Source organism: Pholcus phalangioides, unplaced genomic scaffold (assembly GCF_987345545.1).
Source record: "Pholcus phalangioides strain wild (caught in Gottingen) unplaced genomic scaffold, Ppha-v1.0 ptg000040l_1, whole genome shotgun sequence".
Classification (NCBI taxonomy): Eukaryota; Metazoa; Arthropoda; class Arachnida; order Araneae; family Pholcidae; genus Pholcus; species Pholcus phalangioides.
Window position 1 is genome coordinate 3,181,219 of NW_028301626.1, and position 16,069 is coordinate 3,197,287.

General features: G+C 34.4%; 1 protein-coding gene across 1 annotated transcript in view; it reads left to right on the forward strand.

The window, feature by feature from the left end:
- Positions 1 to 345: 345 nt before the first annotated feature.
- Positions 346 to 16,069, forward strand: part of LOC149065273 (polyadenylate-binding protein-interacting protein 1-like) — a 34,890-nt gene continuing 19,166 nt past the window's right edge. The window contains exons 1-5 of the mRNA XM_089254256.1: positions 346 to 755; positions 8,578 to 8,747; positions 8,969 to 9,154; positions 13,423 to 13,535; positions 14,479 to 14,587. Coding sequence (XP_089110382.1) covers positions 527 to 755; positions 8,578 to 8,747; positions 8,969 to 9,154; positions 13,423 to 13,535; positions 14,479 to 14,587 — 807 coding nt within the window. The 5' untranslated portion in view covers positions 346 to 526. The remainder of the gene's footprint in view (positions 756 to 8,577; positions 8,748 to 8,968; positions 9,155 to 13,422; positions 13,536 to 14,478; positions 14,588 to 16,069) is intronic.

Genomic DNA, 16,069 nt, shown 5'->3' on the forward strand with positions numbered 1-16,069 from the left:
AAACATAAAAATTCAAGTAAGTTTCGTGTAAAATACGGGAAAAACCGGGACACTTTCACCAAAAAAGCCGGGGCAACCACAAAAAACCAGAAAATACCGGGACTGTCCCGGGAAATACGGGATGTATGGTCACATTTCTCAATACAAAATCGAATTGTCGGCTGTTTTTGTTAATGATGTCTACTCATTACGAAAATATCGAGAATAAAATAAATAATTAAATTTTTTTTTAAATTTTGTTCGTAGTAGTTAACTAAACTGACTTGAAATCGAGAAAATTGATGATTAGTCTTGCGATAATAACAATAAAGGTATTTAATCAGAAAATTACTATTTCTAGCTTTGGCAACGTCCTATGGTCAAAACAGCCTTATTGTAGACATCTGGCGATCTCTCTAATAAATAACTCAGAAAATAAGACCAGAAAGTTTTCGCACATTGTTTCGTTATTATTATTTTTGCCTTGAACCCTTTGGTTTCGGGACTGACCGGCAGAAGCAGAAAAAAGCAGACGGAGATAAATCAAATGGATCCGAACCAGCCAGATCACGCTCGAAGTTTCGGCCGCGGTAGGCCGATTGAATACAGCGATCTTCGGCGACCTTTTCCCAACACCACGTATGCAGCGACTGCAGCTGCACCGCCACCGCAGCAACAGCATGTCCAGTATGTGGTCGAGGTCCCCGCCGAAGGAAGCAACAACATCTTGAACATGAGTGACATGATGAATAGGCAGTCCTCGGTCGTACACAATGGTGCGTAAGTCGCGTGGGGAAAAAAAAAAAAATTAATTAAATTTATAGTTTTTTTTCCTCTCTCTCCATTATTTAGGTGAATTTTTGCGAAGACACCTACATAATAAGTTTTGTTTATATATTAATGATTATTATTGTGATGAATTCGTGACGTTAAATAATGATAATTGGAATAATTTATTCGTAACAAGTTTGTTTGCTGTTATAATTAATTCTTATTTACGTGATTTTCAACACGTGTGTGAGTATGATTTGAAAAGCTTATTGGCAGTTTATACTAAATTAAATTGTGCTCAGCTAGTTATCCGAAGCTTTTAATTATTTTGCTAGTGATGCAAAATAGCTAAATGCAAGTATTGAGGTCAAAGATGCAAAGTGTTAATTATGAAATGAGGTCTTTGCGTATTTAGCATGAAACATGCACGAAGTAACGGTACCAATTGCAATTTCGTGATTTTTCTCAACCATCATCATTCTCGATGACCAAACTTTGTAGAAATACTGGACTAACACAATTCCTCAACAGCCGCATCAACTACGATGGCAAATTATCATTCTCGCCAAAAACGCTGTTATTTAAATAATTGAAGATGCAAATGTATTTTAAACTATGGAAACAATGTTTGCAGTCATATAGTCTAAGAAGCTTTGAGCCATTAGTAAGTGAGTGGCACAAGAAATTATAACAATTATGACCCTATGTAAATTACAGCCGTTACAATCATGTGAGTGTGTATATATAAATATCACTGAATTGTGATTGACATTACTATTCGTGAGTATCCCATCAGCATAGCTAAACATAATACGAATGACAAATTCAGTGCATGTTTCCCTAGCGAATCACCTTTCCCGTGCCCTCCGTGTCAGGTACGTGAAAAACTGGAATCCTTAGTGAGTGAAAGTGTATTGTGGAATTCTTGAATGCACTTTTCTTACATTCTTTTGCCAAAATTCCGGTGTTTGAAGCCTTATAGCATGTCACTTCTTGCTCACATCTTTCAGTAAGCGCACCTATGGCTCTTTTGACAAGTATTCTACTTCAGTCTGGAATTTTTTTTTTCGTACTCTGAAACATGCCAATAACTGGCAGAATTCCCTGAGTTTCTTCTGTTTTGCGGTTCAGTTTTAGTTGGGGGAAAAAATTGTTGCTTATATTTTATTGTCAAAAATAGTGCCGCCATCTGCTGTGAAGATTGGGAAAAGTGATGTTACTAAAAGATAGTGTGCATGCACGCATCCTCCTTTCTCACTTTTCAAATCTGGTAACCCCTTTTTAAGCACAATAACCAGTTACTATGCCTAAATGCCGAGCAATTTCAGTAAGTTTCACAATTTTTTTCAGATATAACACTTTTACTGGCAGTTATGCATAGCCCCAAAGCAGAATGTTTTGCAATGTTCTGCAACGAGACTTCAGCTGACTGAAAATGTTCTGCGGCAAAGATTCTCATATACATAATAGCTTTTTTCTACACTTTTCTTAAAATTCTTCCAGATTGTTCTGCAACGTACATCGCACATTTCGCCACATTCTGCTTTGGGGATGCATAGTACCCAAGTTTTGTTGGTAAATTTAATAAGTTCTAAAAAAATTATCACTTTTACTGGTGATTATACATAATACCCAAGCTTTGCATCGGTGGTAAAGATGATAAATCATATTATATGATATAATATAGATCTACACGATAACTGATCATAATATGATCAAATTTATGAGTATGATCATAAATATGTTGTTATATCAGGGCTGAGACTACAGGGTGTTTCATAAAAACATCGCCAAAATAAAAGGGTAATTCAATTCAGGCTTATGATAACAATCCAAAATCCCACAGGAACATAGGTTTGCAAATGCCATCTTTCAGCTGCTACAGAGAGTTATTGCATCACACATGTGTAAAGTAATCCCGATATAGCAATATATGAACAATTGACATGACCCAGATTTGTCCCGTGGACATTTTCTTATGGGTTTTGTCAGAAGGCCTCGTGAACAGAATACCTGTTTTGTCGCCGGAAGACTGCATAGGAAGAATCATTGTGACAGATCAGGACGTGTTCAAGAAGCACCTGATATTTTTAAGAAAGTGCGACAGTCCATGCAGCATTAATGTAATGCATGTGTCCGTGTGCCCGGTCAAATTTTTGAACATCTCTAGTTGTATTGTTTTTGAATGAATTATTGTGGAAGGATTAATCCTTTTTTTTCGTCCTTGCATTATGCATTATTTTAAATGATGCCTTTGCACTTGTTTCTTTGTGATTTTGGATTATCTTATGCCTGAACTGTCCTTTCATTTTAGCGATGTTTTTTCTGAAACATCTTGTACATATTCATCACTCATTTGGAATTTGTTTCATATTTATCAAATTCACATGTTACACAAGGGTATTATGCATAATCAGAGGTGGGGGAGATCAATTTAAAGTATTTATCAAATTTACCAATGACTCGGCTATTATGCATAATCACCAGTGAAAGTGATAATTTTTTGTTAGTATTTAACTAATTTACCAACAAAGCTTGGGTATTATGCATATTTGCCGGGGAAAGTGACAAATTTATCGAACTTTCCAAGGCAATTGGTTAGTATGCATAATAACAGATTATTGTGTATAATGCATATAATATATTGTGTATAATTTATCTAATTTATAAAAGCATATCAGTTCATTGTAAATTTTTGAGAGGAATGCTGACTAGGTGCATATATATATATATGGTTAAGTAGTAATCAGAGCTTCCCCACTTGTCCGACTTTTCCAACTTTTTTGGTAAAATGTCGTACTTTTGTCCTCCTTTCTAGGTTTTTTAAAATTAAATCCCGTCAATAAAATTTGTGTAACTTTTTTTAAAATAGAAAGGGCAGACATATAAAAATATTGCCCAGTAATACAAACGTAGTAGATTGCAATTAGTGGTTCTGCCAAAGCAAAAGTTTTATTGTTTTTTCAAGTCATTTGGGGGGGGGGGAGCGTATGTAGGGCCATATGTGGTTTATTAATTTTTCTTTCGCTTAGTTTGAGGGTTCGAAAACTCATTTTGTGTCAGTGTTTTAAGTAATTAAAAACTTCTATTTGGATAGAAAAAAATAATTTTGTATTTACGACTTCATGGTCTTTGACTATTCTAACATTCATCATTGAAAATTATGGTGCACATTTTGGGTATAGGTGAAACAACAGTTTTGTGCATAGTAAAGCAGTTGGATACATAGGCCTATTGTAGGTTTTGTGACTGACGCTACCCAGTAGCATTCAATTGCCTTTTATTTTTAGGACACGCAGAGGCATAAACAATGTTTGCAATGCTCAGCGAAGAGCTGGAAATGGGAATGCTTCATTTGTCAAAAACGATGACATTGAACAGTGAAATGTAAACAAATCCTTTTTAAAAAAAGAATGGAAAGTGTAGTAAAACCATTGAGTTATTTACATTGGACCTTGTAATTTACAAATTTTGCTCTGTGCTTTTGGAAGTAGTCCCGAAAGAGTGTTATTCCTTGAAAACTTACATGTCTTCATAATTTGCTGTGCAATGCCGAAGAGAGTTGATGGTATGGAAGACTCGTTGAAAAAAAAGAAAGCATCATATTAGGAGAGACAAAAGAATTATCTGTGGTTTCTAGTACAGTGTTTCGGCCCAAAATAGTTTTGGTTGCCAAGTCATTTCTGCCATTTCGCTTCGGCTCGAATCAATATTATATCCAGGTGGCACAAAGATATAGATCTACAGGGTGTTCTGCTAATGGATCGGCAAACTCAGAGGATTGTTAGTAGACATCAAGAGGAACAAAAATTGCAATGGAACATGGTGTCGCAAACCATGTTTAGAGGGTGAAAATCACAAAAAACACGCATGCAGGTTTCAACGTCATGCTGGAATGACGAGATTCCCGGACATGCTCAAAGATACCAGGTATGCTTTTAATGTTTTCTGCAGTGACTACAGCAATAATGCTAATTTGCGTTGTCTACAGCATGCGATTCTACCCCAGCACATGTGTTTCGCGATGCTGCTTATATGAAATATGGTGAGCAACCACACTAATTCATTCAGCGATCAACTGACGTCCACCTTTCATCTCCTCTGGACTCAGAGCCTGCATGTTTTTTTTGTAATTTTCACCCTATCAATGTCGTTTGCGACACTATGTTCCATTGCAATTTTTGTTTCTGTTGATATCTAGTAACAGCCCTCTGAGTTTGTCAATCCATTAACAGAACACCCTGTATATTGTAAAACTTAAGTTTCCAATACTGAGCCACGATATCGTTCTGGCTAAAAAAGAGATAAATGCAAATACTTTAACTTTTGGACAATAGATGGTGCCCTTTGAAAAGAAATAAAAAAAGTTTAGTTTTCCTGTGTGTGGGGTTGAACCCAATCACCGCCTGAACTCTTCCCATCTCTGACTTAATGACTTACCAACCCACCCTAACAGCACTCTCTTTAAACTGCTATTATAACATTAATGTACAAGTAATGGTTTTTACTTGAATGTTTTTACTTGGTATTTCAAATCAAGTCCAATTTATTAATTTTCATGTATACACAAAAATTGCAAAAGAGAAAATGGGAGAAATATTTGTCATCTAGGACAGTGATTCCCAACGTGGGCATGGAATGTTCCAGGGATGCTGGTATAAGCAACAGGTATAATATAGAATCCTATGGGTTAGATTGCGGTGGGAGAAAAAAATTTCTAAAGAAGGGGGCGATGGGACAAAAATGGTTGGGAAACTATGATCTATAGAAGCAAATAATTGAAAAAATTACATTATAATTAAGGAAATGATAAAATTATTATGAAGAAAGACAAATTAATGTATTAAAATTGATGTATTGTGTAATATATTAATTATTTATTTAAAATTATTAATTTATATAATAGAAAAAAAATACAAAATAAAAAAGAAAATGCAACAAAAGAATTAAAATTCTCAAAGTATGGTAAAAAAACGAACAAAACATCAAAAAGAAATAATAAATAATTTTAAGAAAAACTCACACATACAACAAAAACGAGCAAATTTTTCTAAATTAAAAATATGTGCGATTATAAAGGGGCAATTGAAGCTAATGGTGGATAAGTTCTTGCTCCTCCTAAAATACTAACGTCTATGATATAAAACATACACAGTGAGGATTCGATTATAATTGATGGAATGATTTTGGCATGCTCTGGCAAGAGAGGACATGGGTTTGATTCCCTGCAAAGACATTAGAATTTTCTCTCTCCTAAATATATCTTCGCATCAGCCAGAGCGGTTAGAAACCTTTGTATGATTTTGATTTATCAACATATCGTGTATCTGATATATAACTTTGTCAGGTTCACAATATAGATCTATATCACGTTCAGTATATAGATCTATGTCTTCTATGATAGATCTATATCAGGTCTATATCATGAACCTGACAAAGATGTATATCAGATTCATGATATAGATCTATGTCAGATCCAGGATACAGATTTATGTCAGATCCAGGATACAGATTTGTGTCAGATCCAGGATACAGATTTATGTCAGATCCAGGATACAGATGTGTCTCCTAAGATAGATCTATATCAGATCTATATTGTGAATCTGATATAGATCTGTGTATTTCTAACTATATTAAAATACTTTATTGTCCCAAGTTGTTGTCCTTCAAAGCAAAGAATATTCACATGGAATCAAATACATATTCGACTGAAAAATTATAGACTTCATAAATAATTTCCACCATATAGGATGAGATCGTTCTATAGGCCTATCATAGATATGGCATCTGATATTCCTCTCACATTTCTATATATAACGGTATGGTTAAGATATTGTAATATGTCGTTGTGCTACTGGGGTAGGATAGGCCTACCAAAGTGTTACTATGGAAAAAGAATATTTAATTAATTATTTTACAAATAAAATAAAATTTCCCCATAAGATGATTATGTTGTATTTGGGGGGGGGGGAGTGCCCTTGTCCTACTTGTTATGTTTTTTGTGTGTGGCTGCCCTGCATATTGATATATATCATATCATAATGTAAGGTTGACTATGTATCACGATGTAAAATTTTCAATATTGTCCAGTTCTAACAGAGAAAAATTAGAAACCTGTTGTCCCTATAAAATTGATGAAAAAAAGAGCGAGAAACACAAATAAGACACAAAATAAAAATGCAATTACCAATAAAAAAAATTATTCAGAGTATCGGTGTTTGTCCAAGTTGAAAATAAAAAACTACCAATATGAATACATATATGGACAAGTTTGTGCTGAGAAATGCAAAATGTCACGCCAGATTTCTCTTAACATGATTAAATTTAAATGAACTTTTTTTTCCACCATTCATTTTAAGCAAACGTTACTGCTGACTATATTTTATTTATTAGCAGGTAAGGAAATGTCCTTAAGCGGTCGTTCAAGTATTACGTCATCATCGATGATGGGGGGGGGGGGGTTCTGATTTGCTGACTTTTGATGAAGTAGAATAAATTTAATTAATTGTTTCAATTATATCATTTTTTAAACTATTTCAATCCTGGCCATAATATTGATGAATCTTTGAAAAATTGTATTCCTGTGATCAGATTCAAATAAAATAATGATACTCTATACAGGGTGCATAGCAAACAGGAAAGTATGGCATTTTACTGGCAAATCGTTGATCCTAAAGGTATACTTCCAATTAGAGAAAGTTTCAGAATAACTTGTAGACCTCAGATATGCCATTAATGTCATAATTATTAAAATAAAAAAAATTAACTTTTCATACAGTCCCCTGTGTTTCACAAAACCCAATTAGATAGATGTTGCCCTGTCTCTCTTGATGCAAAAAAAAAAAAAAAAAAATCCTAATTTCAAAGCACATTACTTGCTGAGATATTCGAATTTGAAAAATGGAGGAAAGTTGAGAAAGAACAGCTCTAAATGTGGAAAACAGATTTACCTGCATTTAACACTTTCTTTTCCCAAATTTCCTTTGTTTTTTGAATTAAAATATCTCAGTGAATGTTGCACTTAAAAACATCAATTTTATTTGTTGGCATCAGGAGAGACAGGGTAACAAGTTTCTGACTGGGTTTTAGGGCATTCGGGACTGTATACAACGTTATTTTTTTAATTTTAATAACTATACAACCCCTTGAAACATGAGTGACATATCTGAGTACAACACGCTATTTGGAAACTCTTTCTTTTTTTTTCTTTTTTTTTTATTTTAATTTTTTTATTTTAATAACTATACAACCCCTTGAAACATGAGTGACATATCTGAGTACAACACGCTATTTGGAAACTCTTTCTAATTGGAAACACACCTCTAGGATCAACAGTTTGCCTGTAAAATGCCATGCCCCCCTGTTTGTTGTGCGGCATATAAAGTATAATTTAACAATACAGTAGACTCTTGATCATCCATCCATGTGCTAATCCACTATTTTTTGGCGGGTTTTCTTTGAACATCAAAGAAAACGTGTCACTGAGTGTCTTTGCACAGAAATTTATATAATTTGAATGGGCTTTTTCAATGGACTTCCAGTACTTCGGCAATTTTGGTAATCCGGGACATCCTGGTCTGATATGTGCCAGATTAGCAAGAGTCTACTGTATTCTCACATACAGCTGTTATTATAATAGATCTGAATCTGAAAAGTTTATCCAATGTAAATGTAAAATCATGAATGAAAAAGGTGAGGTAATTCAGAAATGACTTGTCTGCGTAGCAAAAAATTTGCAATGTTAATTTGGAAAGTTTTTGCGTTTGCAAGAAATGGAATGCCCATGTTAACATTGTTCACATTTCTTTCTTTCTCCGATTGTGCCAGGAGACCATGGAGGTTACCATATGAGTCGTGGAGGAGATTTCGCGCACTCGCAGAACATCATCTACAACACAGGCAATGATAAAAGTGGATCTGAGGTCAATTCTGTTTTGTCGCCATATGCTCCAGTGTTTGTTCCGAGAAACTTTCGTCCAGAACCCAGGGCGGATGAGGTAAATTGCATGTACTTCTGAGATTTCGATTATTTTTTCATAAAATAATTTTGAGCTATTCAAGCGCCACAAATGATTCAGTTTTCTTTTTAAAATGATGTATAGATTTTTTTTGTAAATGTATTGGTATAATATTTGTATTGTTCCATCATCATTAGTGACCGTAGACTATGCATGTCAGTAGTATCTTTGACTAATAGCGTTTTCATTCATTCATTCAGGCTGTCATTCCCATCGACACCAGCAATGATAGCTACCCTATCCAGAAACTGAGGCAGTTCTTGTTTGAGATCACTTTGAATCCTGGAAAATTTGAATCGAAAATCGAGCAACTTGTAGATTGCTTCAACGACTTCATATCTCACGATGATACCATGCGAGCTGTTGTGAATATTGTCTTTGATGAGGTTGTTTATATGTTTCTATTTGTTGATCTATTTCACTGCATATTGTGTTTTTTCTTCTCGTGCTCACCAACAGCTCAATTAGAATGGGCGAGTTTACTAGCATGAGGTTTTGCTCATTGCTATTAAAGCAAGGTTGCCAGCAACCTGGGAATTCAAGAAAATTAAAAATGGCCAGGGAAATGTGTAATATATTTTTGGCAAGTGTCTCAGGTAAATATGCAAATGTCTGTTAAAAGTCGGGGGGGGGGGGGGTTTGTGAAGGAAAGAAGTAACTGAAAATATTTAGAAGGTTAAGATTTTGAATTCTAATATTTTTCTTCAGGAGTTTTGCCCAGGAAGATGATCAAACAGATTTTGCTAGGAACCCTGTAAAATCACTCTGTGTCATGACATTGTCTTGTAAGTGATTTATGAGCTTTGTCTGGTAAACTTGCCACTTGCTCTGCTAGTGCGAGTGAAGTTAAGGCTACTTTTCTTTCTACATGGTTTGACTCACAACAAAAGCAAAAGACAAGAATAAAAACAGGAAGAAGGGGGAAAATTGGAAGCTTGCCGATTTGTTAGTCTTTACTAGCTGCGTATGATTAAAAATCGCTGGGCTAGCTGCTTGTTCATCAGCTTGCCCAATATAACTGAAAGTTAAACAATGGAATACATGCATAATTACAGTAGCCAGTCGCTACACTTCACCTCATTATAACATTTGGATGTTTCACACCTTTTATCAAAACTGCTTTCAAGAATGTAACTAATATTGAAACTTAGATGAGATGATTGGTTACATCATGTTTTTTCTTTGCCTTCTGACATGCACAGTATAATGATGGGTTACTATGTTTAGAATTTCACAATAGAATTTATAATTTCGGTTTAGTTCTGCATTATTTATTTTTTCCTAGAAATTTATTCACCTGACAGCCCTTGCACTGGGTCTATGAAGTGGAATTGTCCGCTGAAACCTGATAAACAAACTTCATTCTTTCATTAGCGTAGGTCAGTGTTTCTCAACCTTTCTGAACCCAAGGACCATTCAATTTTCTTAAATAATTCAATAGACTACTAATTTATAGTATGTGGATCTAATTTTTTGTTCAAACCTATGCAAATATCATTAATATTAGTTGCACACAACTGAATAATTTTCATTCAGAAGTAAATTTCAGGTGTGCCTGTGGACCATCTATCCCACCTTCATGGACCACCTCTAGTCCACTAACCATAGGTTGAGAAATGCTGGCTTAGGTCAAGGTCATTATCTTCCTAGTGCATTGAGAAAAAATGTGCCATATCAGTCATAAATTAGTTTTTTATGAGGCCAGGATTACACTATAGAAATTTTATAAAAGTTCCTTTATAAAACTTGAAAAATGCGACCATGAATCACGTCGGTTACATTCGAGCAAATGAAACCAATAAGCATGTTGGTTGCATTTATCAAGTTTTATAAAAAAAATGTAATATCATTTTGTAGTGTAATACCGGCCTAAGGAAAACAAATTAAGGTCCAATAATTCAATTCACACTTTTGCATGACTTTTTAACCCTTTGAAGTACAGACGTTTTTCCAAAGTTCATAGAAAACAATGTAAATATGTGGTTTCACTATGGGGACACCACGTGAGAAAAGGGTTAAGCATATCAAAATTTCACCTCAGAACAAGTTTTTGATTCTCCTGAAGCGTAATTGTGAAGCCAGTTTTGACAAAGAAATTCTTGAGTATGACAATGTAAGCAATTGAGAAATTTTCAATGACCAAATTACATTTATTTGGAGCTATGCAGAATATACTGAAAACTGAGACGTATGTCACAGAACAATTGGTGTTGTTGCAGAACACTGGAAGAATTTTGATAAAAAGTGTAGAAAAACACACTATTATGGGAATTTTCACTGCAGCACTTTTTAGTCAAATGGTGCTTTGGGGGAGGTCCCATAGCCAGTGAGGAAAGAAAGTGATGAAAGCAATTCAAATAAAGGAAACTCTTGATGAGTTTAGATGAGTGCCTTTTAATTTTAGAAAAGAAATATATTTTTTTGAATTAGTCATAATTGTCTAAATCAGTGGTTCCCAATGTGGGCGCTGAGAAGTCTGGGGGGGGGGTTTAGTTCAAGTCATATTGAGGGGGCGTTTCATGTTCAAGTCATATTAGCTCGGTTTGCATGTTCAATATTGTGGTATCACTGAGAGTTCAGGCACTGGCTTGATGTCTGTTTTCCCTAGTAGAGAAAGAAGAGTAAAGAAAGAGGAGGAAAAAATACTGTATTTACATATCCTTTTGGGGATTTTCACGGTGCATACTATTTGTCATAATCCTTTGCGATTTTTTGCTATTGTGGAATAAGGAAACAGAGTTTGCCAGTTTTCCCTGTTCAGCAAAAAAATTTTGGCTTTGGTGGATGGCGGTTTCCCCTTATTTTTTCATTTCCCATGTAAACAAGGCTATTGAGTTGGCGTTGAAGGTACCACCCTTTTAAGCATGTGCAGAAAATTCAAGGTCATATAGACCTTAAATTCCCGGGGCAATATTTCCCGGGCGGTACAATAGTGCAGTGGACAGAGGTTAAAAATTATTATAAATACCAACCAATGTATTCCAGAATTTCTTCATATCAAGGGTAAATTGTTACCACCAAAAGTAAGAATGTGTTTATTACTTTTATTGTTTTGATTTTAATAACCCTGGTAAAATCATAAAGGCATTTCATTGTAATAAACACAATATGTTCCAGTGATATTAATCTCCTACCGTGGATTCATTTCAATCCTGAAAAAAAGTTGTACGAAATTTAGTGGCCGTGCATTGTATGATTCACCGACAACATTTGGTCGCAAAAAATCTTAGTGATCGCTTTCATTGCTCGCTAGAATATGTAATTAAAGCAGTTGACAAGATCAGAAGCAATGCTCTCCATTACAGGATATTTAGAAATCTTTGTGATTAAAACGATGAAGACACTTCAATCGTTTATTATTACATGCAGAAGTTTGTTGGTTGTCAAAAGGTACCTGTCTGAAATGATTTTACGAACTCTTTGAATCAGCCACAAAGTTTTTTGAAAACAAGGATGATTCATTAAGAGAGAATTTATTGAAATTTAAGAGTGATATTGCGCCTTTTTGTCCGATTTATATACTAAATTTAATGAAATGAATGTACAACTTCAAGGTAATGATTTGAATTTTATCAAAGCAAAAGGAATTATTGCAGCGTTCGTGTCAAAACTTGCTTTTTACAAACAAAACTTTGGTAGATGACAATTTTATCAGTTTCCAATGCTTTCTTCAATTGAAACAACTGATGACGACATTTTGGTTTATTGCTAGCATTTGGAAGCACTGACAGAAGATTTTACGAATAGATTTCAGGATGTAGTCAACATGACTATTCCAGAATGGGTCCTAGAACCTTCCTCAAATAACAGAATTATCGCTGCAGGAAGAGTTGATAGAATTTTCAACAAATGAAGAGTTGAAATTAAAATTAAGAAAAGGGTATCAGGAATTTTGGCTACAAAGTCAAATTCAAACATTATATCCGGTTTTATGGGCTGCAACAAAAAAGTTTTTTATTGCATTCCCATCATTATATTCAGCCGAGAGAGGATTTAGCATAATCACCAGTCTATTAACGAAGAAAAGAAACATTGTCAATAGTGGAACGCGGATATTTAAGATTATTGATGACAAAAATGGCACCAAACATCGAGAAATTAGTTTCATCACATCAAGCTCAGATATCTCACTAATGGTATTATATTCATTTTTTCCAAATAGCATATATATTTTCAATCAAATACTGTGAGAAAAATACATATTATTACCTTCTCATAAATTAATAAATTAATTCAAAAATTTGTCCTTGTTTTCAATATATACTATGTACAATATGGTTTACCTGGAGAGGGGGGGGCGCTATGGAGTTGTGCACTATAAAAGGGGACGCTGGTTCCAAAAAGGTTGGGAACCTATGGTCTAAATCAAACATTGGGGCTTGCAGATCCCGCACATGTCCTTGAATCATAACCTTATCACATTCTCTGCCCGGTTTGGACTTTGCTGCATGGTATGAAAAATACTCAAATTATTGAACTTTAAGTGTGAGCATATTTCATAAGTCTTGAATGTTAACATATTCCCTGTCCCAGGAAACATGTTAAAATGCTTCTCACCATCATTTGCCTTCTGTGTTTTTATAATCAATTTATTATAATTTTTCTTGATTGACGAATGAATTATATGACTGAATTTAAAAATCTGTTTATGCAGTCTGTGAGACAACCCAATTTTCGTTACAATGGTGCAAGATTGTCAAAATATTTATTCAAGGACTTCATGCCTGCTAACAACCAGACCAACTTTATGCAACTTTTATTATCAAGGTGAGAAATAGTGTATACATCTATTTGACACACATCGATGCAAAACATAACCAATGTCTATTTCCATTAAATAGGTTTCTGGTGGATTGAATGCGATTCTAATGCAGTTTTTTACCTTGACATGGTTCCTTGAATTAAAAAGAGATTTTTTTTCATTTTTAAATTGATATTTGATGAAAATAGGGCTACTTCCATTTTCCTCAATAATGAAGTAAACTCCTGGGCAGGTTTGTTTTATTATGTACCCTTCTGCATCCAGGTATATTATTTTTTTACTTGATATACATGGATTTATGTATAAAGTATGACCCCCAGTCACTCAAACTAATGTGGACTAATCCTGTGTCTGGTAGCAGAAAAGTCTGGTAATACGGGCCGTAATTAGATTTTATGATTATATTAAGTAAAATAAGAAAGACATAGGGTGGAAATTATGCTTGCACAAAGATATATTGTATTAGGTTATTATTCAGTTACTGAATACAGTATAATAGAAATATGAAATGAGGGGAACAAAAAAAAATCCTATATAAAGTTATACTGAGTGAAGTACTGTAGTTACAATTTACAGCCTTCCAAAGATTACTGCACGTATAACATTTTACGCCTCGGAAAAAGAGGCGAAATCTTCATGTCGCCTCTTTGTCCATCTTCTTGTTCAGTTCACTCAAACTAATGGGATTTGAACTACTGTAATATGATAAGTAATAGTAGTACCTGTTAAGATTCCAAAGTGTTTCAGATTACAACGAAACTTCAATTTAATAAGTTCCTCAACTTAAACAATAAAATTAAATGGTCTGGACAGAATTTCATCAAAGTTCAAAAACTTCATTTTGTTACTGATTGATTCCCCTGATTTAATGATAGGTTTAGAATTAGAAATCTTCCTTCTCACACAGACATTTAAATGTATCATTACCTTTTCCTGTTTTTCCTTCAGATGTAATCAAGAGCAAAAACGTCGTGAAGACCTCGTTGATGCTGAAGATGGAGGAGCATACTTAAGAGGTTTCGCCATGTATCTGGCAGAGTTGTTCTCACAACTTGAGGTGAGTCTTAAATTTCAGCATTTTTCTCAATGCACTCGGTCATCATTTATAGAAATAAAATTTCAAGATTTTGTTTTTGTAGAATTTTGTTTCTGAAGAAAGGGAGGCTTCTTTAGTTGAAGATATGCAATTCGTAATTCATAATCTTTGTTGACCTAGGCAAGAAGCCACTGTAATAGGTGGTAACAGTATATACAGTACAAAAACAAATGACAAAAAATCATTTTACGAAAAAAAACAGAAAATTATTAGTATTTATAAATGATCTCTTCTGTTTGTGAAGTAGCTTAAATAACTATGGTTAGTAAAATATGTATTTTACAACATGTTAGTAAGTAAATAAATGAGAAAAAAATTAATAAAAGGTTGTATGACTACCGCACACCAACTCCGGTCATATATCGCCACACAGCCATTTTCAACCAGTGAAGTTGGGTGCGAAATGAAGACACTATCTATTAGTGGTCACCCCAGGCTCGGTGGGTAAAGAACTTGTTTCTGATGTTCTTGCCGGGATTCGAACCCGTGGACTTCGATGGTAACGTTCATAGTATAAGATAAGCATCGTCCCACTGTGCCACTCAGGCACTTAGGTAGAATGACTCTGTGTGGCTAAACATTTGCATCTAAAGCAATTGTAATCTGAGCGTGTCATTAGTACGTGAGAGCCCAGGTCTCAAGTTCATTGGAGTTACAGTAGGTACACGAAACATGCAAATTGATTTCGAGAATTCTCCCATTTATGAACAACCTGTTTGCACCAAAACAAATTTGCATGAAAGTTCTTTTAAATTTAAGCAGAATATTGTAGTCAGTAAGGTATCTTTCAAGATCAAAATTGGGTTTAAGTTGTTTGTAATGGGGTGAAAAATGCGCTCTCTGAATATTAGCTATGTCAGTTTACATGTTTTGGATGATAATTGAGTTTAAAATGATAGGAATATAGTATTGGATTACAGCCAAATCACTTATATAGAAATCACCAATGATAGGAATATAGTATTGGATTACAGCCAAATCACTTGAGTTCTTCAAAAACAATAAGCACTGTTATTTATTATTTTCCACAAATTTGTTAGCAAATTGTATTTTTTGCTTCTACTCACCTCGTATCTATCACAAAGTTTTAAAAAAGCGCTGTTTTGGAAGCTCTGTTGTTTGGCATTTTTTTCCAATCTTGTATGAACGTAGGTGAAAGAATCCATAGACACGCATTATGTATAATAAATATAAACATACACATAATAAAGTAAAGCAGGATTATAACAAAGATATAAACATGCGTACTGTACGATTGCCAAATACCAACTTACAAATAGTCCACATTACTGCATGAGGGCACTGAGCTCAATACAGAAATTGCATTCCGTAACATCAACACTTCCCCCTGAATGCAAATTTTGATTGCTTACCAAAAATTGTTATTCAGAAACATTACGTACACCAAGCAATTTCAGACAGTTTACATGTTTACATTGATGG